The sequence below is a fragment of the Pelophylax lessonae genome, assembly GCF_965119305.1.
Source record: "Pelophylax lessonae genome assembly, chromosome: 5".
Taxonomy (NCBI): Eukaryota; Metazoa; Chordata; class Amphibia; order Anura; family Ranidae; genus Pelophylax; species Pelophylax lessonae.
In genome coordinates, this window is record NC_138772.1 from 183,118,446 (window position 1) to 183,146,357 (window position 27,912).

The window sequence follows — 27,912 nt, forward strand, 5'->3', positions numbered from 1 at the left end:
AGAGAGAGAGAGAGAGAGAAAAAGAGAGAGAGAGAGAGAGAGAGAGAGAGAAAAAGAGAGAGAGAGAGAGAGAGAGAGAGAGAGAGAGAAAAAGAGAGAGAGAGAGAGAGAGAGAGAGAGAGAAAAAGAGAGAGAGAGAGAGAAAAAGAGAGAGAGAGAGAGAAAAAGAGAGAGAGAGAGAGAAAGAGAGAAAAAGAGAGAGAGAGAGAGAGAGAAAAAGAGAGAGAGAGAGAGAGAAAAAGAGAGAGAGAGAGAGAGAGAAAAAGAGAGAGAGAGAGAGAGAGAAAAAGAGAGAGAGAGAGAGAAAAAGAGAGAGAGAGAGAGAAAAAGAGAGAGAGAGAGAAAAAGAGAGAGAGAGAGAGAAAAAGAGAGAGAGAGAGAGAAAAAGAGAGAGAGAGAGAAAAAAGAGAGAGAGAGAAAAAGAGAGAGAGAGAGAGAGAGAAAGAGAGAGAGAGGAAAAAGAGAAAAAGAGAAAAAGAGAAAAAGAGAAAAAGAGAAAAAGAGAAAAAGAGAAAAGAAGAGAGAGAGAAAAAGAGAGAAAGAGAGAAAGAGAAAGAGAGAAAGAGAGAAAGAGAGAAAGAGAGAAAGAGAGAAAGAGAGAAAGAGAGAAAGAGAGAAAGAGAGAAAGAGAGAGAGAGAGAGAGAGAGAGAGACTTTTTTTTCTGCCTAGTGTCCTACTCCTGTAGGGGGCAGTATAATCCAATGGTTACGAAGATCAGGATCTGTGTCTGTCAATGAACGAAAGAGAAATAGCGTTAGCCTAAAGTAGTGTGCATGGACACATAGCATATTAGCATTTTTGAGCTTCAGCTTCTGGGAGCAGAAAATATTTTTTGTTTTTGTAGAGTTTCTTGGAGCGTTTTTCCAGCAGAAATAAAATACTGAATGCTCCTAACTACTTATAAATGCTACGAACGCTTTTTTTTTTTCACCATGTACTGCAAAAAAGCTTATACAATTCTAATGCTCCTAAAAGCTACTAAAATGCTACTAGAAGCTGGCACAAAATGCTATCAGCATTTTTCATCCAGCATTTTTTCGAGCTTATGCAAAATGCTAGTGTGCATGGAGCCTAACAAACTATATAATTATTTCCTTTGTTAACTGTTAACCAGACGCAATCTTCTGATCACATTTAAAGGTGTGTCTGAGTCACAGAAGCAATTTTCTGATCACCTTTAAGGTGCGTCGAATACAAATACTGAGTATATTTTATCAAGCACAATTCTAATTGTGGTGTTCTTTTAATCTTCTTAGGAATTAGAGTGGGAGCTCGGATTTACTAATCCCCATTAATCTAGGATTTATTACATCATGATAACAAGACATTTCCTCCCTTTAGTAGAATGATGGTGTATAGTGATGGTAAGGTAAAGCAGTACCTGCAGTGGTGAGCCCTGTCCGGCTTGATGCTACAACATTTCGGACACTTGTAAACCACCTGCCCTGGTTTCAATTGCAAGCTTTCAATGAATTCCTTTGTGGCATTTCCTTTGGGAACAGTACCCTGAAAAAAAAAATACATTCATCAAATACTTTGTAGTTATACATACAGGGTAGAGGAATAGGTAGAGAACTGAATGTGAAGCCATTCAGTTCAGGCTTAAAACCAAAAGAAACTTTTAAAGCGGCTCATCACTATCCCCCTGCCCAATTTTTTAACCCATGCTTACGAAGTTTTGGGTTCTGCACAGTTTAGATACTCACCCACGCAGCGGATCCAGTGTTGCCCTACTGAGATCCTCTTCTCTTCTTCCACTGCTCAGGTCTGCATCGCCATATTTTAGTGTGACAGCATCAGGAAGCTGCCCAGCTCTTCTGGGTTCAGCTGGTGGGCCTCCCAGATGAGGAGCTGCTAGGCATGCCCCCTTATTTTCTGAATGAAAGCCCTTGCCTGCTGGGATATGTAACGTGCATATCCAGAAGTCAAAGGAAGCACAGTTTACATCACCCGCCCAGGTGAATGAGGTGAATGGGGGGGGGGGGGGCAGAGTCAAAAAAATGAATTACAAAAAGTTAAAGAAGAAAAAAAAAGAGAAACATGTTTGTGTAGCAGAGGGAAAGAGATGGAGAGGAGGGAACTTTGTTTTGAGGGTGAAGATCTACTTTAAGTCCTTGCTGACCATATACAGAGAAAAGGCAGCTCTCCTGCGCAGGATCATGTACCTAGTATATGATCCGCGCACCGAGGTAGGGAGCTCCCCTGCCGCCCTGGCTGTGCTGCGATTGCCTGCAGCATGAACCAATCAGCCGGTGCTGATTGGTCACTGGCACCCTAAGATCAGCTGCAGACATTACTGATGATAGCCTGTGTAGGTAAACAAACACAGGGCTCCCTTCTGACAGCAGGAATGTGCTGTTATTTTCTTCCTGCAAAGCAGGAAGTAAAAAACAGCACATTGCTTAGTAAAAAAAAGCACACACAGTACACAGTAACACATGTTGGCCACACATTTAACCCCTTGATCACCCTAAATGTTAACTCACTTATTATTTCAGGTTCTTATAAAGCGCTGTCAATTTACGCAGTGCTTTACATATACATTGCACATTCATATCAGTCCCTGCCCTCAGGCATATTTTAAGCACTGATCACTGTATTGGTGTCACTGGTTTCCAAAAAAGTGTCCGATTTGTCCGCCTCAATATCGCAGACCCGCATTAAGTTGCTGATCGCTGTCATTACTAGCAAAAAAAATAAATAAAAATTCCATAAATATATACAATAGGTTTTTGAACGCTACAACTTATTTTTATTTTATTTTTGTTAACCAAATATATGTAGCAGAATACATCTGGGCCTAAGGCTCGGTTCACACTATTGCGATGCGGGAAGGCTGCGAATTCGCAGCCTGTTCCCGCATCGCACACGCACCCCCGGCAGTTCACACTGCCATATGCGATCCGCTGGGGGTGTCAATGTAATCTTAACGACACCCCCAGTTTGATCGCATATTGCAGTGCGATCGTGCAGTTCGCACAGGATCGGATCGCACAAGTGTGAACCGCTGTGCGATCCGATCCTGATGCGGCAGCAAAAATGCCTCCTGTGCGTCTTTGCTGCGGGTGCGGTGCGAATTTAGCCATACAAACTGTATGGCTAAACTCGCACCGCACAGCTGATCGCATGTCATGTCGGAGCAGTGCGCTCCGACATGACATGCGATACCGGCACACGCAGAAGTGTGAACCGGGTCTAAATCAAAGGAGTTTGATTTTTTACATTTTTTTTATTGGGTATGTTTTATAGCAGAAAGTGAAAAATATTTTTTACTTTTTTTTTATTTAAAGAGCAAAAAAAAAAAAAAACGCAGGTGACCAAAAACCACTAAAAGAAAGCTCCATTTGTGGGGAAAAAAATACATACATCTTAAAGCGGAGTTCCGGGCACAGAAATGATTTTTTTCTGAACATACCCCCGGGACAGTCAGGGCTAGCACATTCCACAATGGCTAGCCTCTGATCTGTCCCGATTCGCACTTACCTGTAAGAAGAAATACTTACTTAGAAATTTTCTTCCACAGCGTTTCCATCTCGGTTGTGGGCAGCTGAAGCCGGCGCGGTCCTCTTCTCTGTCTTCTTCCGCGTCTTCGTGTCCCAGAATGCACTGCACCGGCCCCTCTCGTCACATTTCCGGTGCGGCGCCGCATTCCTAAACAGCTTCTGGGCATGCCCAGAAGCTGTTTAGCAGGGGAATGCGGCGTCGCCCGGAAATGACGAGCGGGGCCGGTGCGGCGCATTGATTCCTGGGAGCTATGACGTTTAGCTCCCAGGAATCATCGCGAGGCAGGAAGTGACGGGGTGAGCCTCGGCGCTGGAGGAGGAAGCTGTCATAGGTGAGTATTTACGATCTTCAATAAAAAGGTGAGTAAACAAAAAAAAAAAAAAAAAATAACTATCCAATTCCTTTTCAGGTGAGGCATACCTAGCGGAGGGGCACAAAAAAAAAAAAAAAAAATCTTTTTTGTGCCCGGAACTCCGCTTTAATTGGGAACATTGTCATATGGCTGCCAAACTGTCAGTTGAAATAAAGCAGTGCTATATCACAAATAATGGCCTGGTCATGAAGGGGGTTACCTTTCCGGAGGTCAAGTGGTTAAGGAGCCAGGATTATATATGCTTTCTTTGACACTTATGGTGATGATCCATTGAAAAAGGATAAAAGAAAAAGAACAAAATTGGAGCCGCTGTCGATAGCAAAAAATCAAGATGTACTTTTCATTTCTGGAATAACTAAAAAAATTCAGCAATTTTGTTCTTCTCCAGTTTTAATTAACTCAAACCCTTTATATTCAGCTCTGTACAATAAACACACGACAGACTTTTTATGTGAGCATTATCACTGAATAGTAGAGAGTATTTGCAGAGTAGTGATATATTTTATATCATTTTAAAGCGACCTATTGCATAAAGATGTCTTGGGACAAAGTTATGGTTATTTTTAACAATAAAGTGGAACAGCAGTTATATTTTTATGTTTTGGAAAAATGGGGAAAGGTTAGATTTTCTGCCAAGCTGTTAAAGAGATTTCTTACCAATTTCTGTCATCTGCACAGAAAGAGTAGGGAAGCTTCACAACCATCAATAAAAACCCAACAGTGGTTCCAACCCTTACCTACTTAAATTAAAATGTATAGATAATCAAGGACACCCTAAACATGTACAATTTGAATACCAGTCAGTAAACTAGCCAGTGGTCAAACAGAAAGGACTACTAGTTTATAAGCAATGTGTATTTCAGATGTTAAATGCATCTTTCACTCATCAAATATACAGGGTTTTGAGTAGATTATTGTAGTAAATCCTAGACGAGTGATCTTCATACTGCAGCCCAGGGGCCAAATGTAGCCTTTACTTGCCTTTAGCTGGCCCTTGGGGCACTCTTCCTCCCACTGACACCAACAGCGGGGCATAACTCTTGCCACTGACACCAACAATGGAGCACTATTTCACCCATTGACACCAACATTGGGGCATAATTTCTTCCACCGACAGCAAAAATGGGGCACTATTTCCAGATCTGTTTGTTCCCCAAGCTTCTCTGCAAGTGAAACCGAAATCGACAAACCTTTTATCACTTGCAGTTTCAGTTAATTAATTCCCCTGGCTACTGAGGGGAGGCAGCTTATCAAGCACAATTTGGGGAGGGCAGGGGAGACATTGGGGGTTTAATAGGCACTTAACCCCACAGGCGGTATTCCCGAGTGTGGCTCGGGGTTAACTTTCAGTACCAAAAGCGGTAGCCGAGCCACACTCGGGATTACCCCAGAATGATACTCGCCTTCCCTGCGATCCCCCGCCGTCCTCACACTCTCTCCCCGCTCTGTGCACGGCCGATTGCTGGCACTTGCCTTCCGGTTCCCTTCCCTGCGAGCGTTGCGATGCAGGGGGGGTGGAACCGGTAGCAAATTCAAAAGTGTAAATACACTAAATGGCATGATACAAAGCTGTGATCCTAACGGTTTACGCTGTATCATGCCATTTCACCACAGGATTGCACCTGGTGACTTTTCCTACCTGTGCTTTTTGAGTGCTTTGTGCCTCGAAAATTTTGAACGACCATGGCTTCCAAAAAGCGTTCTTTTTGCGCAAAAGCGCTTTTAGACGAACTGGAAAACAGCGACAGCGAAACGGAGTTACTTGAAGAACTGAGCGACAGCAATTAGTGGGAAAATTCGTCATCAGGTAAGGAAAGTAACGACAGCAAGGATTCTGATGTCTCTTTCTGGCACATAGCTTGTGGAATTTGGAAAGTACATCAAATGATTCTTCAGAATTTCCAACGGAGCGATGTGCAAGAAAGAGACATCAGAATCATCGCTGTCGTCACTTTCCGTACCTGATGACGAATTTTCCCACGAACTGCTACAGCTCAGTTCTTCAAGTAACTCCGTTTAGCTGTCGCTGTTTTCCAGTTCGTCTAAAAGCATTTTTGCGCAAAAAGAATGCTTTTTGGACGCCATGGTCGTTCTCAATTTTCCAGGCACAAAGAACTGGAAAAGCACAGGGAGGGCACTGTAAAAGTCACAGGTGAAATCCTGTGGTGGAATGGCATGATACAGTGTAATCCGTTAGGATCACAGCTTTGTATCATGTCATTTGTGTATTTACATTTTTTAAATTGTCGCCGGTTCCACCCCCCTGCGTCGCAACGCTCGCAGTGAAGGGATCCGGAAGACAGGTGCCGGCATAGGCCGAGCACACAGCGAGAGGACGGCGGGGGGGATCGCAGGGGAAGGCGAGTTTTAAAATGTAAAACAACAGATTTCCATGCAAAAGAATGTACCACTTTTAGCACAGAAATCTGGACATAATAATCAGACCGCCAGGGAGGTTATTGTCTCCATAACGAGAACCTGTCAGCCCTTTTGTTATGGCAAAAAAAAAAAAAAAAGTGATAAAAAAAAAAAAAAATGACATTGTGATAAACTAAAATAAAAAAAAAAACTAAAAAAAAAAAAAAAAAAAAAAAAAAAAAAAAAAAAAAAATGAAAGCACCTAGTGTATACTTACTTGAGCAAACAAATGCAAAGGAACCATATGTGTATGTAAACAGTGAATGCACCACACAGGTGAGGTATTGTCATGAACGTCAGCGTGTGAGTAATAATTATAGCCCCATAATTCAATGTTACCTCAAACTGATTACACATAAAAGGCTTTTAAGGCATCTATAAAAAACTTTTTTTTAGGTACCATAGTTTTTTTGGCATTTCACAGGCGTGCACAATTTTTAGTTCTGACAAATTTGGTATCTACTTACTTGCCGCAACCCTATCTTTTATATTTTACCAAACAATTGTGTATTCTGTGGTGTTTGTGTACACTACAACTATTACCATATATTCTACAAGGCCTCTGCTTCAAGAAAACATACAGGGGTGGATTTATGGATTTACTAACGGCAAATACACTGTGCACTTCACAAGTTGCACTCATTTACCCCAGAGCTTAGTAAATGTGGTAAAGCTTTAGTGCCGGTTCACATTTCTGCGAACACAGAGATCGCATGTAACTCGGAGCGCACTGCTAGTATGGCTGAATTTGCACCGCAATGGCACCTAACTCGCACATGACCCTTTTTTTGGTCCGCAGCAGAATTGGATCGCATGGTGGTTAACACTTGTGCGATCCGATTCTGTGCGAACTTTCAGATCGCACTGCGATATGCGATCTGATCTGGGGGTGTCGTTAACTTTTGACTCCCCCAGCATATCGCATATGCCAGTGTGAACTGCCAGGGGTGCGGATGTGATGCGGGAACACGCTGTATATATTCGCAGCGTTCCTGCATCGCACAAATGTGAACCGGCACTTGCACATTACTGTGCACCACATGACCCTCCCCAATAAAGGGAACTGGCCAGCCGGGATCTGTCCCGCAGGCCATCAGTACCTCCATCAGTGACCGGTCCTGCAGGCCATCAGTACTAGCCGCCATGTCCAAAAGATTTTGAACACCTGAGGAGACAAATACAATCCTTACTATCTCAAATGATGTGAGCAGTGGGGAGCTTTCATCAGATTGTGGTTAGGAATTCGAGCCAGTAGAGAGTAGTGAATTGGGCCTGAATTTTAATTGTTTATTGACACCCCCAGTGTATCGCATATGGCAGTGTGAACTGCCGGGGGTGTGGATGCGATGCGGGAACATGCTGTATATTCGCACCAATTAGGTGTAAAAGAAAAAAAAGAAATAAACACCAAAAAAACAGCATTTTTGCTTGCACATGATTGTATGATGAAAATTAGCAGCTTTACCACATTTACTAAGCTCTGGGGAAAATGTATAAAACTGCACTTGCAATGCGCACAGTCTATTTGCCCTTGGTAAACCCACTCCACAACGTTTGAGGGTTTTAAATTATTCTGTAGACAGAAACGCAGATTCTAGTTGCGTCTGAAAAATGTCAAAAATTTACCTGGATGTGAAGTGGTAAACACTCCAACTGCTACATAGTTACATAGTTAGTGAGGTTGAAAAAAGACATCAGTCCATCCAGTTCAACCTATGACAGTGATGGCAAACCTTGACACCCCAGATGTTTTGGAACTACATTTCCCATGATGCTCATACACTCTGCATTGTAGTTTAGCATCATGGGAAATGTAGTTCCAAAACATCTGGGGTGCCAAGGTTTGCCATCACTGACCTATGATGTGCATGTGTGTGTGTGTTTGCTTTTAACCGTACATTGTATACCCCTGTATGTTGTGGTCTCTAAGGTGCCCATCTAATAGTTTTTTGAAACGATCAATGCTCCCTGCTGATACGACTGCTTGTGGAAGAGAATTCCACATCCTTACCGCTCTTACAGTGAAGAACCCCTTACGCATTTTAAGGTTAAACCGTCTTTCCTCTAGTTTTAGTGAGTGGCCACGTGTCTTATTGTATTTCCTTACTCTGAATAGTTTGTTCCTTATGCTAGGGTCGCCAGTACAGTATTTGTACATTGATATCATATCCCCCCTCAATCGTCTCTTCTCCAGAGAGAATAGGTTCAGTGCTTGTAGTCTTTCCTCATAGCTGATGTCCTCCATCCCCCTAATTATTTTTGTTGCCCTTCTCTGGACTCTCTCCAGTTCCAGCACATCCTTCCTGAGGACCGGTGCCCAGAACTGGACAGCATACTCCAGATGTGGCCGGACCAGAGTCTTGTAGAGCGGGAGAATAATCTCTTTATTTCTGGAGTGAATCCCCTTTTTTATACATCCCAGTATTCTGTTGGCTTTGCTTGCAGCTGCTTGGCATTGCATGCCACTTCCAAGCCTGTTGTCTACCAGTACCCCCAAGTCTTTTTCCATCCTAGAATCCCCCAGAGGTTCCCCCCCCTAGTGAGTAGCTTGCTTTCTGGTTTCTGGCCCCCAAGTGCATTACTTTACATTTTTCAACATTAAACCTCATCTGCCATGTAGTTGCCCACCCCGTTATTTTGTTGAACTTTTATTTCCCCAGATTACTACATATAAACAAATGTTACAATGTACATTAAATGTAAATGTTACAATGTACATGTTATGCATGTCTATGGGCAGTGCCTTCCCCCAAATGTCTCTCCTTATCTTGGAAGAACAGTCTTTCAGACCAAATAGCTATCCTGGTTTTCAGCCCACACTCTCCTCCGATGGGAGCTGTCAGCTCTAGATGTCTGCTGCAGTCAGTCTGCAGTGACTGTCAACCTTTGCTGCAGAATCACCCTAATGATCATCCATTACCTATGACTACTTTCAGAGTTCTAGAACCGTACATAAACTACAGTATAATCGGCAGGGTTTACATGTGTGTCCAACTTCCGCACACTGTAATGGTTAATATTTCCAATTTTTCATGTATATTACAGCTAAAAAAAAACTGTTGAAAGAAAAAAAAAAAAAAAAAAGGTGAAACTTTTGTTGCTTCCTTTTTTAAAAAGCATTGCTAGGGGTTAGATTTATTTTTAAAAACTGCTTTATTAGGCCTCATGCACACTGGACATTTTTGTATCTCTCCTAGACATCTTTCCTCCTGGCAGGGGAATTTTAGCAGAAAAAAAAAAAAAAAGCTTGATCCTTGCAAAACATCTTTAGGCAAGTTTAGCCACGTCAAGCGTTTGGGCGATAATCCATTTCATTGACCAGAATAATTTATTCTGGCTATTAAAATGAATTAATGCTCAAGCGTTAAACGCACCTAGCGTTAAAGTGCATTTATAAGAGTCAGGCTACATTCACACCTGAGAGTAGCGTTTTTTTTACCGCGATTTACAGGTGTTTTTTGTGCAGGCTTTTTTAGATTGAATAGAGACCAATGGAAAACGCCTGTAATCTGCCCAAAAAGAAGCTCATGTACTTTTTTGAGCGTTTTGCTCACAGCGTCAAAACGCTCAGATGTGAACAGGGGCCATTGAAATGAATAGGATTTGTCTTGTTGCGTGTTTTGAGAGCTGATCCTAGAGCAGAAAAACTCCCCAAAACGCCTGCATGTGAACGGAGCCTCAAGCGTTTTTTCTGCCAAAACTCTGCTGCTCCTGGATGCACTGACAGTGGGGTTTTTCTGCCTCTAAACTCCAGTAAAAGCCTATGTGTGCAAGGAGACACAGGCTAACAAGCAGGGGCGATAGGGACAGGGAAAAAAAAAAAAAAACAGATGCCCTAGGAGGGGCAAAAAAAAAAAAAAGTCCAGTGTGCATCTAGAATCTAGGCTTGGATCATTTTTTTTTTTTATTTTAAAGCACGTTCCTTCTTTCCTTAGAAGTACCAGCACCACACACCACACACTTGAACTGACACCAACAGAACAAGGAGGGCCAATGTTCGTTAAATTGGCCCTTCTTATAGCATTGGCTAAATAACTACCGGTTTAAAACTAGGAACCTGTGTTCATTACAAAGCAAAACATACCCAAGTATGGTTTGGCAACTTCTGACATCACCACAATTTGTTTGTCAAATGACTGCACTCAGTGCTTTTCATGCAAACACTTGACTTCTAGTGTAAAACAATCTGGCTGGCAATTAAACACAAGTTAGATTATGGCTTCTACGAAGAAAAAAAAAAAAAAAAAAAAGAAGAAAAAAGATATGGGATTCGATATATACTGTATATAAAAGAAAATTTATATATATTTATTAGGGATGCACCAAATATTCGGCGGCCGAACATTATTCGGCCGAAAATAGAAAAAATAGCACTTTCGGTGTTCGGCCGAATAAGTCAAAAGGCCGAATAATTTTGTGCCGAACAATAGGGCTGAACGATAGTCGATATGATATCGACTATCGTTCTGTGGCCGTAGGCGATATTCATATCGCCGAGGTCACGATATTTACAGGGGGAAGGGACTCGGAGGAGGACAGGAGGACTCACAGACTTCCGTGTTAGGCAGGGGAAGCCGGGACACTTCAGCGGTGAGCATACATGCATTACTCACTCGTGCACTGCAGCCCGCCCCACACATTCAGTGAGTCTTACTCTCCTCCCTAGTTTTTTCAATGGCACATTCAGGAAGCCAATCACGCCGTGATTAGCTGCTCAGCGAACCAATCACGCGTGCCTGCACACATGATTGGTTCCGCTGTGCCGCTACTCACGGCGTGATTGGCTTCCTGAATGTGCCATTGAAAAAACTAGGGAGGAGAGTAAGACTCACTGAATGTGTGGGGCGGGCTGCAGTGCACGAGTGAGTAATGTATGTATGCGGCTGTGCTCCTTTCCAGGCTCATACTAGTCCACCTCCAGCCTCCTACTACCACCACTATGAGAGACTGTCTGTCACAGTATAATCTGATCGAGTCCACACTGACACTGACTGACTGTCACTGAGTAATTGATGTTACCACATTAACCCTGACCTGCCCAGTGCCCTGTATCTGCAATTAAAATTTACAAGGCTGCCTGCATGCTTCCTGATTTCCATTCCCAACATCCTTCCCAATCCCTACAGTGTCACTAACATTAACCCTATGGTACAAGGCTGCAGTGTGCACTGAATCCCATTCCCTACAGTAACATTTAGGGAGAGAGACATGAGAGGACGAGAGAGAGAGAGAGAGAGAGAGAGAGAGAGAGAGAGAGACATGAGAGGACAAGAGAGAGAGAGAGAGAGAGAGAGAGAGAGACACGAGAGGACAAGAGAGGACAAAAAATTGGCAAAATAAATGGAAAAAATGCGAAACACCGCGTTCGGTATTCGGCCTTCGGCCAAACATTTCATTATTATTCGGCTTCGGCCAAGAATTTCATTTCGGTGCATCCCTAATATATATTATATATATATATATATATATATATATATATATATATATATATATATATATATATATATATAAATACACACACACACACACACACACATATACACGTTTGCTTTAACATAGTCTGGAAATGGTGTCCCTTTAGGCTCGTACACACTATAAGAAAATCGGGTGAAGACTTTCGTCCAAAGAGCTTTTGCACGATTTTCCTATTAGTGTGTACAAAATAATCTACAACTGATTCTGACCTTCTGAATGAAAGAAGGGATAAGCGCCAATTTTTATCTCGTACGGGAGCAGAACAAACGATTTTTGCTTATTGTGTACCGTTTTTGTACGATTTTATTACAAAAAAACAAAAACAAAAGAAGAAACAAAAAAGACTGCCCATGATCAGAAACCATAGACAAACAAAAAAAAAAAAAAAAGCCTTTGTCGTACGGGAGTTTTCACACAAATTTTCTTTCATCGGTTCCAACTTGCTGTGAAACAACGAGGAAAAATCGGGCGATCGTTCGTCCGATTTTCATCTAGTGTGTACGCCACTTTAGAGAAAAAGACAATTCTATTTATTTATACACAGTATAAGCACAAATGCTATATTGAAGAGTGTCATTTATTGCTTAGTAGCATGAAGCGTGGCATACCATAGAAAGTACATATGTATATACAGCAGGTGAAGTATTGAACACGTCACCATTTTTCTAGGTAAATAGATTTCTAAAAGGTGCTATTGACATTACATTTTCCCCACAGGTTGGTAACAACCTATGCAAAACCATACATACAAAGAAACCAAAACAAAGACGTTCAGAAATCAGGGTATGTTAGAGCTGCACAATAAAAATCACTATTCTCTCACAATTCTCGGTGTAACATCATCTTTCACAATATACAAAAAATTGGGGCTAACTTTACGCTTTTTTCTTTTTTCATTAAATTATATTTTATCCCAAAAACATTGCATTTGAAAGACTACTGCGCAAATACAGTGGGACATAAAATATTGCAAGGACTGCCAAAAAAAAAATATAAACGTTTGCTAAAAAAAAATATACGTTTGGGAGTTCCAAGTAATTTTCTAGCAAAAAATACAAATTTTAACCTGTAAGCAAAAAGTTTCAGAAAAAGTCTTTAAGTAGTTAAACTGACCTCATTTACAGACTGAAGTTCATCCCTTTGAACACGATAAAAGGTTTCTTTATCTCTCAGCTGAGCAATGATGTGATAAATGTTGTAGGCTGGTTTTTTTTTTTTGACAGCTCTGAGCATGGAACATCTTTGTTTTGTTACATGAATCACGGAATGCCAGATTAAGATCGAGGGGGGGGGGGGGGGGGGGGTTGAATTGAGATCACGATTTTTTAACGATTAATCGCGTAGCTCTAAGTTATGTGTAATAAGATGGAATGGCGCAGGGGAAAAGTATTGAATGACAAAAGAAGAAGAGAAGGGGGAAAAAAGGAGAGCATACAGTATCTCACAAAAGTGAGTGCGCCCCTCACATTTTTGTAAATATTTTAATATAACTTTTCATGTGACAACACTGAAGAAATGACACTTTGCTACAATGTAAAGTAAATGAGTGTACAGCTTTTATAACAGTGTAAATTTGCTGTCCCCTCAAAATAACTCAACAGCCATTAATGTTTAAACTGCTGGCAACAAAAGTGAGTACACCCCTAAGTGGAAATGTCCAAATTGGGGCTAAAGTGTCAATATTTTGTTTTGCCACCATTATTTTTTCAGCACTGCCTTAACCCTCTTGGGCATGGAGTTCACCAGAGCTTCACAGGTTGCCAATGGAGTCCTCTTCCACTCACCCATGACGACATCAGGGAGCTGGTGGATGTTAGAGACCTTGCGCTCCTCCACCTTCGGTTTGAGGATGCCCCACAGATGCTCAATCAATAGGGTTTAGGTCAGGAGACATACTTGGCCAGTCCATCACCTTTACCCTCAGCTTCTTTAGCAAGGCAGTGGTCGTCTAGGTGGTGTGTTTGAGGTCATTATGTTGAATACTTCCCTGCGGCCCAGTGTCCGTAAAGAGGGGGCTCATGCTATTCTTCAGTATGTCACAGTACATGTTGGCATTCATGGTTCCCTCAATGAACTGTAGCTCCCCAGTGCCAGCAGCACTCATGCAGCCCCAGACCATGACCCTCCTACCACCATGCCTGACTGAAGGCAAGACACACTTGTCTTTGTACTGCTCACCTGGTTGCCGCCACAAGAGCTTGACACCATTTGAACCAAATAAGTTTTATTGTGGTCTCTCCAGACCACAGGACATGGTTCCAGTAATCTATGTCCTTAGTCTGCTTGTCTTCAGCAAACTGTTAGCGGCCTTTCATGAGCATCATCTTTAGAGGAGGCTTCCTTCTGGGATGACAGCCATGTAGACCAATTTGATGCAGTGTGCAAGGTATGGTCTGAGCACCTACAGGCTGACCCCCCCACCCCTTCAACCTCTGCAGCAATGCTGGTAGCACTCACATGTCTATTTCCCAAAGACAACCTCTGGATATGATGCTGAGCACATGAATGCAACTTCTTTGGTCGACCGTGGCGAGGCCTGTTCTGAGTGGAACCTGTCCTGTTAAACCACTGTATGTCTTGGCTACCGTGCTGCAGCTCAGTTTCAGGGTCTTGGCAATCTTCTTATAGACTTAAGGGCCATACACACTATAAGATTTTCTGAAGACTTTTTCCTTCAGATTTACCTTTTCTATGTAGTGCAAGGGCCAGCCAGATTGCATACAAATTGAAAGTGTTTAGGTTTGACCTCATATTATATGGTTTTGGTAAATCTAAAGGAAAAAGTCTTCAGAAAATCTTATAGTGTGTATGGCCCATTAGCCATCTTTATGTAGAGCAACAATTCTTGCCATGTTGAACTTCCAGTGACCAGTATGAGAGAATGAGAGCGATAACTCCAAATTTAACACACCTTCTCCCCATTCACATCTGAGACCTTGTAGCACTAATGAGTGACATGACACCGGGGAGAGAAAATGGCTAATTGGGCCCAATTTGGACATTTTTACTTGGGGGGTGTACTCACTTTTGTTGCCAGCAGTTTTGACATTAATGGCTGTGTGTTGTGGCATTTTGAGGGGACAGCAAATTTACACTGCTAGGTCCCTTTCACGCAGGCTTTCTGATCCAGTCCGCCTGTCAGATTTTCCGGCGGACCGGATCAAAATCCCATTTTCTCTTTTGTCCACCGACTGACGTAGCTACTGCTTTAAATCTTAGACGGTTTGGACATCCAAAAGCAGTAACCACTGAGGGGTGGGAAAAGGACAAACTTAAAGGAATGCAATTCCCACGGCTAACATAGCCAACAATAAAACATGGAGCCAAACAAGAACCAACTGCGGCTCAAATGTAACAAAACCACAAAAAGGAGGATAACAAGGAGATCACTCCTTACACAGCGGTCCGGAAAATCTTGCAGCCAAAAGACGCATCTGCAGATGCCAGCACATCCACTCTACAAAGTATGATGAATGTGTGTACCGACAACCAGGTGACTGCCGTACAAACCTGCAGCACTGACGCTTGATGGCGGAAGGCCCAGGAGGCACTCAACGCCCGCGTAGAGTGAGCAGCGACAGGGAAAGGCGGAACCTTGCCCTTAAGAGAATACGCCTTCACCACCGTTTGTCTGACCCATCTGGAAATGGCCGACGTAGATGCAGCCCGACCTTTCTGGGGTCATTCGTATTCACAAACAGAGAGAGAGTTCGACTCACGAAAGGACTCAATAACCTCAAGATACACCCGTATCGCCCAAACCACATCCAAGTAATGTACACTTTCCCAGTACGTGACAGACCGGCCTAGGAGTGGACTTCCTAGCCTCAAGCAAGGTAGGAATCACAACTGGTGAAACACTTGCGGATGCAGAGACCACACATCCTGACCCAGAGTTTGTCGTCACAAATAGTCCGCCCGCCAGTTGTCTTACGCCGGGGATATACACGACGGATAGGGCTGGAACATAAGCCTAAGCCCAACTCAAAATCTCGGCTGCCTCCAGAGCCGCCAGGGCACCCTTGGTGCCCTCTTGATGTGTGACATTGACCGACTGGACTCGGACAGGACACCCTTTGAGAATGCACGTCCAAGGGATCAAGCACAACTTGATTCCAAGTACCCTGGACAGTCAGAGTGTCCAGCACTCCCCCCTCAACCAGTCAGACAGGCATCCATTGTCAGCACTGTCCACAGAACCGGAAGAAAGGACTTCCCGTGAAGGATGTTCAGAGAACTGAGCTGCCAAAGCAGGGAGTCCCTGGAGCCCTGACAGAGGTCTGCCTGGGGATGCAGGGAGCGGAAGGGTTTGGTTTCCCAGCCCATCGTGTCCCGGAGCCTTTACCACCTGACATCCGTTGTGATGGCTGCGACCCGGTCGCACGAAAATGATGCTTCTGGGCAGTAAAGGAAGGACCCCACTCATGCGAGGGGGCCTTCGGCTTAGAGGAATGGGGAAGGGACATGCTCTTACCCCCAGTGACCAACTTGATCAATTCATCCAAGGCGGAACCAAAGAGGTGATCACCCTGGTATGGGAGATCTGCCCAAATTTTTTTATTTTTTTTTTTTTAGGAAGCTTGGCCAACCACCGATGCTCTAGCTGCAAACGGGAGGACATCCAGATTAGCATCACATACGAATCGCAGAGTCTGCAATAAGTGCTCAGTAATTTCCAGTGCAGCTGACGGTACCTGAATAGCCGTTAGTGCCGTTCTCCGAGCCTTCACCCATTCAAACATAGTCTGGGAGACTAGTATTGTAGCCATGGCTGGCCTGAGAATAGAGCCCACCACCATATACAGGTGGCGACAGGTGGGGGTCCAACTGAGGGGGAACCGTCCAGTTGTGCAAGATCCCTCCCTCAAACGGATAGCGCCTGGCTAAACGTGTGGGAATCACAGGCGTGCGACTAGATCGCCACCATTGTTCTTCTATCAAGGTGGATAAAACTTCAGGACAGGGAACAACCCTGGCCGACTGCTGTGCTCTGAGGGATCCAAAGGAGACTGAGTCCCCTTGCGATTTAGAAATCGCATTCGTGAGTTCAAGGACGTCTCTCACTGAGGATATGAAAGCATCCACCAAAGAAAGCCTTTTCCTGTGCTAATGCGGGCATAGAAGTATCCTCTTCTGCATCAGAAGCATCTGAATGCAGGGACGCAGCCTCTAGGAGAGGGTCTGCGTCGCCAGCGACCATGTCAGCCTCAGAAACTGAGGTCTGAAACGAGAAAGGCGAGGGGCGAGGGCGTTTCTTAGAAAAAGTTCCTGCAATGACATTTCTTACATGACAGAAATTAAAGACACATCATGAGCGTCAGATGCTGGCCCCAGGGATACATCAGGGGTCGCCGATAAACTTGAGGAGTCCATGTTAGAAACATGGCCTAGCAGTATATGTACACGGACCAGACAGGGAACGTGGAAGCACTGGAACCTGTACCGCAAGGGTAATGAGGCAACACCTACAGGCAGGATCAAAGGCCTCCTGTAGCAGCAAAACTGTGAAGCACCACAGGTTCCAGCAAGACCGCCGCCCCCCCCCCCCTGCGTGTACCGCGCCTTTAAGAGGCGATCACTGTGCACAGAATAAATCAGGGAATAACTAAAGCCCCTCCAGGGCCTGAACCCCCCCTGTAAATGCAGTAATGAGGCCAAGAAATAGCACTCTCCCCAGGCTAGTTACCACACCATGAGAGCAGCATGTCTGGACAGCGCTGATCAGTGTAACAAGAAACGCCCATTGAGCCCCCGCCCACTAGAGGCAGCGGCTTCCCGCTCACTTAGCATCCCTGGTCTCCAAGAAAATGGCCGCCGGCTCCAGTGTAGGAGATAACACCAGCCGAGGCCTGTACTATAAAAACGGTGAAGATCCCCCCCCCCCCCCCGAGCGGTCAGTGCAGCCCACACACCCCCTAAGCCCCCATCCCGCCATCTACTACCCTGCTTAGCACCCACAGGTGCCGCTACACTAAAGGGAGCCCCCACTAAATCAGTGACTCGGGGTCCATCAGGGTAGGGAGAGGTCATGGCAGGAGGTAAGGATCCCAGGAGACCCGCATATAAAAGGGGGGGGGGTGAAAATCAGGAGTGGGTACCTAAAGACCTACTCCCCTCAGAGGTCGCCCACGTTCACCCCAGGCCCAATAACCAGACAGGGGGACTGTACTTACCAAACCACGCTGCTGAGGGTGGGCATCCATCTTGACAGGCAGCCTCCGCACCGCATTAAGGGTGCTGTCGGCCAAGGGGTAGGCTGCGACTCCGACATGCCAGATGTGTGCGTCCCCGTCCATGGAACTATAGTCGCTGTGCAGACCCAGCGCGGAGCTACAGTCGGCAATCGCTCGCTGGCACAAACTGGGAGACCTTAAGGCTCTCATATAGCCAGTCCGAAACCCAGCCGGCATATCCAGCAGGAACCGGAGACAGCAGCATCAAAAACAAAATAAAAAAAATCCAAGCCAAAAAAAAAAAAGGTGCCCTTTAAGACATTTAAAAATGAAACTAGGACAAACGTCCCAGCAGGGAGCTGTTTGGCCACTCCTGAGACCAGGCAGCAAAAAAACTGATAATTGAAAATTGAAATCTGGATGGATGGAATCCCTTTTTTCCATCCATCTGGAGGATCAGATAAGATTGGATGTTAACAGACAGGCGGTCCATTATCATCCGATCTCCCATAGAGGAGAGCGGGGCTCTGACAGCTCCATCTCTGCACACAGCGGAGATGGAGCGGTCATCCGCCTGCTCAGCGAATCGATCCCCGCTGAGCAAAATGGGATTCCATTGGGCGCACCCCCCGTGTTAAAGGAGCCTTATACAAGCTGTACACTCACTACTTTACATTGTAGCAAAGTGTCATTACTTCAGTGTTGTGACATGAAAAGATATAATAAATTATTCACAAAAATGTGAGGGGTGTACTCGGTTTTGTGAGATACTGTATATAGGCATTGAACCGTGGATCCTGTTTTGTAAATTAGATTTGTTGAGTCAGACACAGGGAAAAAAGCCCAGAAGAAGCAGTGTGTACCGCGAAACATGTAGGCAAACTCCATGTGGTATACTTCTCATGTCTGATTATCTTCAATACATACCTGTTTTTTTATGTTTGAGGACTCTGTATATGCCCCTTGGAATTCTTCATTTTTTTTAATACATTTTTCTATGTATGAATAAACAATTTTGGTAATTTTCTATATATTTGCATTGTTATGAAGTAAACTGATATACACAGGGTCCACCGTTCAACACCCATATATACTTTCCTTCCCCCCCCCCCCTTCTTTTGTCATTTTGTAATTTAGTTGGTGCTCCCTGGGTATTGGGCTGTTTAAGCACCTCAAGAAGACCCCTACTACATACCATATGACCTATATTCTGTTCTTTTTTCTAGAAAAAGAATTGAACACATGAAGAAGGAGGTGCAAAAAGGCATGGAAAGCCAAGACACCGGCTTAAATCTATCAGTAATTGGAAAGCAATCCTGCACCTTGTCAGTGTAAATTAATATCAGCTGGTTCAGTCTCAATAGATGGCATATAAAAAAGTGTCTCTATACCAAGGTACACAAGAACCATCTCATAATGGGTAAAAGAAAAGAGCTTTCTCAAGACCTTCGCAACCATATTGTTGCAAAACATACCGACGGCATTGGTTACAGAAGGATTCTGAATGTTCCCGTGAGCACTGTTAGGGATATAATCCCGAGGTGGAACGAACATAAATTTCACGATAAACCGGCCAATGAAAGAACTTCTTCAATTTAGTATGTGTGTGTGTATACAGTGTATTAAATAATATTAATTTCCAAACTATGTTAAAGCAAGCCTGTGCGGTGTCCAGCAGCATATACTGTACTTACCCTTCCTTTACTTCAATGCAAAACTTCTGCTACTTCCTGGTATGAGACTGCATTGAAGTCCTTACTCTTCCCAATGCCATCTCGTATTTATGTTTTATGAGTAATAACCCTAAATCTCAAGGACTGGCAAAGTAGAAACTGCACCTGCATTGTAGGGTTAATTGCCCGTTTTGTCTAGTGGAGAGGAAATAATCAATTTACTGGAGCTTCCACTCCACCACAATCTGGCAGTGCACTCTCCCTCTGCATCCTTACATCCAAAGCAGGGCTATAGACCCTGCTCTAATAATGATGAAGACAGGACCCTAGACTGGTGGAATGTGGTATTGCAAAAGCTGCAGGGATCATACTAGCTGCTAGGAAGATCAGAAGGTGAGGTAATTAAGTGTTTTTTGTGTTCCCCTAGACCAGGGGTCTCCAAACTTTCTAAACAAAGGGCCAGTTTACTGTCCTTCAGACTTTAAGGGGGCCAGACTGCGCCAGGAGGAGTAGAGAACGCCTCAGGCTTGGTGGTCAGTGGGAATAAAAAATTACATAGCACCCCTGTGCTTAGGTGGAAGAGGAATAGTTCCCGATCATAGGTAATAGGGGGAGTGCTCCATTGCTGGTGTCAGTGGGAGGAATAGTGCCCCATCTTTGGTGTCAGAGGAAGAATTTATGCTTCATCATCCGCATAAGTGGAAAGAATAATACCCCACTGTTGACGTCAGAGGGAGGAGGAGTGTCCCTCAGACCGCAATTTGGAGACCACTGCTCTAGACAAAAATGAACATTTAACCCTTGCAATGTGGGCACAGCTCCACTGCAAGAAATTTTTATTTTTTTTTCCCCCAGAGTTGAGCTTTAAAGTTGCTTTGAGCAGAAAAATTGGAGACGGTATGTAACCAGAACTGGGAATGGCGACAGAGCAACAGGTCATCAGCATAGAGGCTCAACATGTATTCCCAAACATCCACACAGACACCACAGATATTACACTATAGCTAGATCCCGCATGGCAAGGATACAGAAAAACAATGAAAAGCCTTGGTGGTTCCCATTCATAAGATGGTGTATGCTGTTGATCCTGACTGTTGCCGAGGGTGCCCAGTACAGAGGTAACATTTTTGTCTGGAGACAAAAGGAGATGCCAATTTGAGTCAGTTGCAATTGTGTTACTGAATTAAAAAAAAAAAAAAAAAGTTGGACTCAAGATGGGAGTCCAACCCGCCGTGGTAACATGCATGCCATGGCATGGCATCAACGAACACTGTGCCTGCATCAATTTAAGGAGGACCTTGCACCTCAACAGCAAAGTCTGACCCCCTCCTCCTTATCGTAGCAGTGCATGACATTTTTTTTTTTTTTTTTTAAATGTACCTGTGGGGGGGGGGGGGGGGGGTAGAGAAAGTTAGGTAGTGCACTTGCCCTTTCATCCACGTAACCATCATCAGTCAAGGGTGACGTCACCCTCCCTCTGAGAAGACAATCCTGCACTATAAGCTGCAAAGTCTTCAGGTGAAATATTGAAAAATCAATATTCTCCAGGATCTTGTTAGCAGGATGATGACGTTAACCCCTGCACTATCAAAGCCGGCAGAAAGGTGAATATACAAATTGTCTAACTTTTTCCTCCTTTAAGTCTTTTATTTATTTTTTTAAACGTTTAATGCAGCATTTCAGCAAGGGGGAGGGATTCCACACTAAAGAAGTGGTCCTAACGTGGAATGCAAGACCCACTTTAAAGTGCGTCTCTTGTACCTGAAGTGGTAACATTCTTCTGTTATACTAAGAACTTTAAGTGGTGTAACTCATGCCAGTGTCTAACAGAACCTGAAATATTAGTTTTTGCACCAACCCAAAGAAAAACTCCCATATGATTAATGCCTGATGGAAGTTTATATTCCCAATGTTTTTGCTATTGCACATACCAACCTGAGAGTAAGGAATAATTTTAGTTTCACTACTTCAAGTACACAAGACAGGAAAAAAGCAACTTTGCACAATGTTCATAAAGACGACACAAAATGTTACAACAGGGTGTCTTATTAGCTATGCATTTCCTAGACATGGAACTACACACCTTCCTGAGTAAACATTCATCCTGATAAGTGAGGCTTTCAGCTGCAAATATACTAAGGTGTTCCACTCCAATAGAAAACAGGTCTCTGCAGCATAATTCTCAAGAATTCACTTATTATTACCTGTTTACATGCATAGAGGTTAAAACAATCTTAATGCTACACAAAGATAAAATTAACATTTCGGCACCTAAAAATGCACATTTTTACTTAATGTATTAATGCTGTGGTCACATGCAGCTCAGTGTCTTGCATTTCATATAGCACAGATTTACAGGTGACATTACTTCTTTAAAGTATAACCAAAAAGGTAAAACTTTTTTTTTTTTGGTTTTAGAAAGAGTGGAGGGGAATTAGAACACCTGTCAGCTTTTATTGTCGTTTGTGCCACAATTGGGGAGATTAACCTTCTCTATTTGTCCTGTTTACCATTATCAAAAGTTAAAGTCAAAGAAAATCCAAAATTTTGGGTTGACATGAAGACCGTTTGATATGGGAAATCTTCAAATTGGGATAATTGTTTTAGTTACCCTGGTGACACCCTGGGATTCCCTCATTTTGGAGGGATTGCCAGTCACTTCCCGTCTTGGCTATGGGACAGGAAGTGAAGGGAAATCTCCCTTATGGGACCTGCCAGTTATAACCCCCGCCCTTTTACTCTACCCAAAATTAAAAAAATTAAAAAAAGTTGCCTTCAGTTACACTAAATCTGTGCAAAGAGAAATAAATAGGGTGCAATTGCTGACATCCATCTGAAAAAGCCAGTTGCCTGGCTGTCTCTGGCTTCTACATAATTTTTTAATCACGGACCCAACAAAGTGAGATGTGAACAGCCTGCGGAAGAGAGCTGAACCCTACACTATGCATGGGGCACCCCTGAAACTGCACTCTCTGCACTAGATGCGGAGCGCACCGCTGAACTCTGCAATAGGCGAGGAGCGCACCGCTGAACTCTGCAATAGGCGAGGAGCGCACCGATGAACTCTGCAATAGGCGAGGAGCGCACCGATGAACTCTGCAATAGGCGAGGAGCGCACCGATGAACTCTGCAATAGGCGAGGAGCGCACCGATGAACTCTGCAATAGGCGAGGAGCGCACCGATGAACTCTGCAATAGGCGAGGAGCGCACCGATGAACTCTGCAATAGGCGAGGAGCGCACCGATGAACTCTGCAATAGGCGAGGAGCGCACCGATGAAATCTGCAATAGGCACGGAGCGCACCGATGAACTCTGCAATAGGCGAGGAGCGCACCGATGAAATCTGCAATAGGCACGGAGCGCACCGATGAACTCTGCAATAGGCACGGAGCGCACCGATGAACTCTGCACATCACACTCTCCTGTTATTTAATGCCCCTTTAAGATTCTCCCAATTTGGCCACACCCACAGTTAAATATGGTTCAGCGGGGGGTTCCTGCACCTATACTCTGAGGGATAAAAAGACTGTGGATACATTTATTTAATCTTACAGATACAACCTGCAACCATAATGTTGATGCGGCCCACAACGAAATTGAGTTTGGCACCCTTCGTTTAGTACACAGACCTGAAATCAAATCACTTATTACATCATACAATGTATAAAAAATGTAAAATAGCAATTCCATAATATCAATACTTACAGGATCTGTAATCATAGCCCGCATATGTGATGCCAGTGCCAGGAAAGCCAAAATGTTAAAGATGATCCCATTGATTGTGCTATAAATAAGATCCTTGGATGGTAGCAGCATAACAAAAATGACAACAAACTCGGCATAAAAAACCAGTAGCCAGGTCACTACGGCACATGCAATGCCGCAGCCATCCTTGATGAACCACACTTTATCCATGGAGTTATCCACGGGGGGCGGGATGCACTTCTCTGGCTGGAGGTACTCTGCCGTCCTCTCAATGTCGCGGAAGCGGTGGCTTGGGGGCGACATGATAAGTTTTACATTCCATATTTTTTGCCTAAAAGAGATATAGACAAGTCACATATAATGAAGTGTGCATAAAAGGTTAGCATAAATAATTTAAAACTTAAGACTATAGCTATGAATGGACATAACAAAGGTTTGTCAATCTCTGCTTACTCTGTACATCTTTATGGGTTTAAATCCGCACATATACATATATAAATGCATGTAATTTTTGTTCCAAAGAAATGCATGGAAATGCTTGATTCTCACATTTTTAAGGGTTTTAGCACATTGTGTCATACATTTCTGAGAGTTTTTCTACTCTGCAATAGTTAAATAAAAAATAATGTAACCTTAACCCAGACCCCAATATTAACCCCTAACCCCAAAATGAACCCCTGATCTTAGCCCCTAACCTAACAAAATAAATGAACCCCTAACTAACTAAAAAAAAAAAAAAGTTAAGAAGAAAAATAAAAAAGTGGATGAAAAGCTAAAAAACATAGCAACCAATGATGAAACAGATGATATTTTTCTCTATTGGCTTATATAAAAAAAAAACCCAAAGCTCAAAAAGGCTTTAAAAAGGCTATACAAAAATGCTCAAAATTGCACAAAAGCCAAAAAAGTGCCTGACAAAAACGCTCGGGTGTGAATGCAGCCCGAATCAACCTTGACAAATAATTTGTAACTCATTTGCCAAAACATAATTTTTCATCTGGTGGCTACACACTGGTAGAATTTTGTGCGAAAATTTTAGCTTTAAAGTATAACTAAAGGCAAAACTGTTTTTAAAGTTTTGGATAGAGTAGAGATAGATTAAAACTCCTGTCAGTTTTTATTGTTGTCTGTGTCCCCGTAAGGGCTTGCTCACACTTAAATACCTCTCAAATGCCTGCTTTTAGTGCCAGTGTGAACTCAGCCTTAAGGAGATTCACCTTATTTGTCCTATATATTATTATCGTTGAAAGTAATAAGAAAATTCCCAAATCTAGAAAAGCAATAGTGGAGAAACCTTCCAATAGAGAGACTAGTTCTGGTGACCCAGGGGTTCCCAATGAATTCCTGTTTGGCTATGGGACAGGAAGTGAAGGGAAATCTCCGCAATGGGACACAGGTGGAAAAAATAAATCTGACAGCGTTTACTACTATCCAAAATGAAAAAAAAAAAAATAAGAAATTAAAAATTGCCTATAGTCCTACTTTAAGAGAGTTCTTCATTTTCAAATCATTAGTGGGGTCAAACCAATGTTCAATTTTTACCATGGTGACAAGAAAATGTAAGGCTACATTCACACCTGAGCGTAGCGTTTTTCGCGCGTTTTTTACCACGATTTTACCGCGATTTTTGCGGCGTTTTTTACCGCGATTTTACCGCGATTTTTACCGCGATTTTTGTGCAGGCGTTTTTAGATTGAATAGAGATCAATGGAAAACGCCTGTAATCTGCCCAAAAAGAAGCTCATGTACTTTGAGCGTTGGGCGTTTTGTATACAGCTTCAAAACGCTCAGATGTGAACAGGGGCCATTGAAATGAATAGGATTTGTCTTGTTGGGCGTTTTGAGAGCTGATCCTAGAGCAGAAAAACGCCCCAAAAACGCCCCAAAACGCCTAGATGTGAACGGAGCCTAAAGGGGCAGGATGAAAAAAATGTCTCAAAGTAACAAATTTTCTAACAGAAAATGGTTTTCGTTCGGGAAAACCAATTTTCTCCATAAACGAATGTTTGTATGAACGTTTGTAGTGTATGGACAGCTTTAGGGTAAAACCTTTGAAAAGTTTTTTTGCATTGTCCCCACTGGGGAAATTTCCACTCACAGCTTGCCAGTGATCACACAGTAAAGGCGGTCATACGCTATACGAAAAATCAGCTGAAATTCGGTCATTTGGACAGTTCATTCGTTTTTCAGCCAGTTAATAAGCACAAATCGTTAATCAGTTGTGATGTTTTTCAGCCAGAAAAAAAAAAACGAAGGTCAAGTTTAGAAATTTTCTGCCGAACGATCGATAAATTGAAAGGTTGATGTGTTTCATATCCAGACTGTTTGCACTAGGTAGATTTGAAAAAACGAACAAAAAACTGATTCATTTATGTCCATTAAAGGATTTATCGGTCATTACATGATGGCACGATCGTCTGCTCTCACGGCCGAGTGTTGGTTTTTCGAAAAGGAGTTTGAACAATTTTTTGTATAGTGTATGGCCAGCATAAGAAAGGTAAAACATCTGCAACAGAGGCACTGACAGGATTTAATAAAAAATTGTATGTAATTTTGTCTGTAATGCAGCGAGCACCACAATGCATAGTAGTACTAAAGTACTTTGCATTGTGGTGCCAAGATGGGTTTGCAATGAAGAATCAATGGTGCCACAGCACACCAATGCTCAACACGCACGTTCCACATGCAAAAGATATCAACAAACCTTTAGGCTCCGTTCACATACTGGCGTGTTGGATTGCAGGCAGAAATGTCATGATTCTGCCCCTGGTCCTGAATAATTGCAAATCGCAGGACGTCCGTGCAATTCCCGTGACATGCAATGGCACCCCAAACGCAGTGCGGTTTTGCCGCAATGTTTGCCCGAGGAATCGCAGTAAAATCATGCAAACAGAATCGCAGTACGCCTGTCACCCCCAAAAAAAAGTACAAGAACTTATTTTGGGCGACAGGCGTCCCGCAATTCGGTTTGTGAGATACGCCAGTATTTGAACGGAGCCTCAGAGAAGTGGTTATTCCATTTTTACTTGTGATCGGAAAAAAATAGACATGAACTTAAAAAGGGGGTGATTAAAAAACATAAATATACTGGAGTCATTGCCCACAGCAACCAGAGGCACCTGCCATTTTTAGGATTATAAAATGAAAGCCAGAATTTAATTGGTTGCTTTAGGCCACTTTCACACGAGACCGACCTGTCCAGCGGATCTGCCTGCAGATGACAGGTCCGTGTCTACTCCACTATGTAGAGCGGGCATGGACAGGCAGTCGAATAGAAATTAACCGCCTGTCCATTTCCATCCAACTGTTATCTGATCCGATCCTGGAAGGATGGGGAACATCTGCTTTTTTTTTTTTCATCCGTCTGTTTTTGGTGGCCCAGACAAGATCGGATGCCGGCGGGTGTCAGCGGACACATGTCCACTCCACATAGAGATCTATGGATGGTCTGATCGGGTCCACCTGAAAAACAGACAGATGGACCCGATCAGAACATGTGTGTAAAAGGGGCCTTTAGCATCTGCTCTATTGCCATTTTTTACACACAGGGTGTAAAGTGTATAATTTTTTTCCACAGCTGCTGGTGTGCATTGTGAAGGGAGCAGTGCCAATGTGTCATAAAGGACACATCTCACCATTTTTTTTTTTTTAAACTTTATTGAAATGTCACGAAGACCCCTTTCACACTTGTGCGACTTTTCCTGCGACTTGGGACTGCACAATCGCATGACAAGTCGTACTCTATGCTTTCCCATAAGTACCATTCATATCTGTGTGACTTCAAAGTAGTCCCTGCACTACTTTGGTCAGACTTTGGTGTGACTCGAAGGTCCACAGACCTGAAAATGACACAAGCATTACGTCAAAGTTAAGTGATTTTCAGGTCATACAAGTGTGAAAGGGGCCTTAGTTACATTTCCTTCATCGTTATTCACCACAACAGGATGGTGTGAACTGATTTAAATGGGAGATAAAGCAAAATTGCCTAGTCTACATGTTGGGACTGCTCTGGGCAAGGCCACCTAAGGCATATTGGTGTGAACGGGTCCTGAAAAAACACAACTCATTACACAACAAGATCTGAAGGTAAAAGTCACACACCGACAAAGCTACTTTAGTACAGATATACACAATCAAATTGAAAAATATTATATTTACAAATTATTTTTTTTATATAAATCACAATAAATGTTTTCCAATACAGAATGTCCTACCTCAAACAATTCTGAGCCTCATGCTTTCAACTGCCGAGTGCCAACAGTTCAGAAAACAGACACACAGACATCCACAGCACAAATCCAGCGTTCTTCACATCAAAAACTTAACAGAAAAAAAAAAAACAGACCGACCAAAGACCACACCTAAAAGGTTCAGAAAAGCTTGAACATATACCATAAATCTTTTAAAGCCAGCTTGGAAGCAGGAAGAAAAGAGTTACCGACGACCAGGAACGAACTGTCATTGCTTAGAGTCACTTCCCTACCAACACCTGACCCAGCTCCTCCCACACTACCACAAAGACACCTGGATCTTCATTTGCATAGCACAAAGGTAAATGAAATGACGGCATTATAACCTCAGAACACTAT

At 43.2% G+C, this 27,912-nt stretch overlaps 1 protein-coding gene across 6 annotated transcripts in view; it reads right to left on the minus strand.

The window, feature by feature from the left end:
- The window catches only part of ZDHHC3 (zDHHC palmitoyltransferase 3), a 110,882-nt gene that overhangs the window by 69,500 nt on the left and 13,470 nt on the right, over positions 1-27,912 (minus strand). For 2 of the 6 annotated variants that reach the window (XM_082258158.1, XM_082258163.1), the window contains exons 2-3: positions 23,324-23,654; positions 1,383-1,507 (exon numbers count right to left, since the gene is read on the minus strand). In XM_082258158.1, coding sequence (XP_082114284.1) covers positions 1,383-1,507; positions 23,324-23,626 — 428 coding nt within the window. In that variant the 5' untranslated portion in view covers positions 23,627-23,654. The other 4 variants (XM_082258161.1, XM_082258160.1, XM_082258162.1 and 1 more) reach the window with 4 other exon arrangements.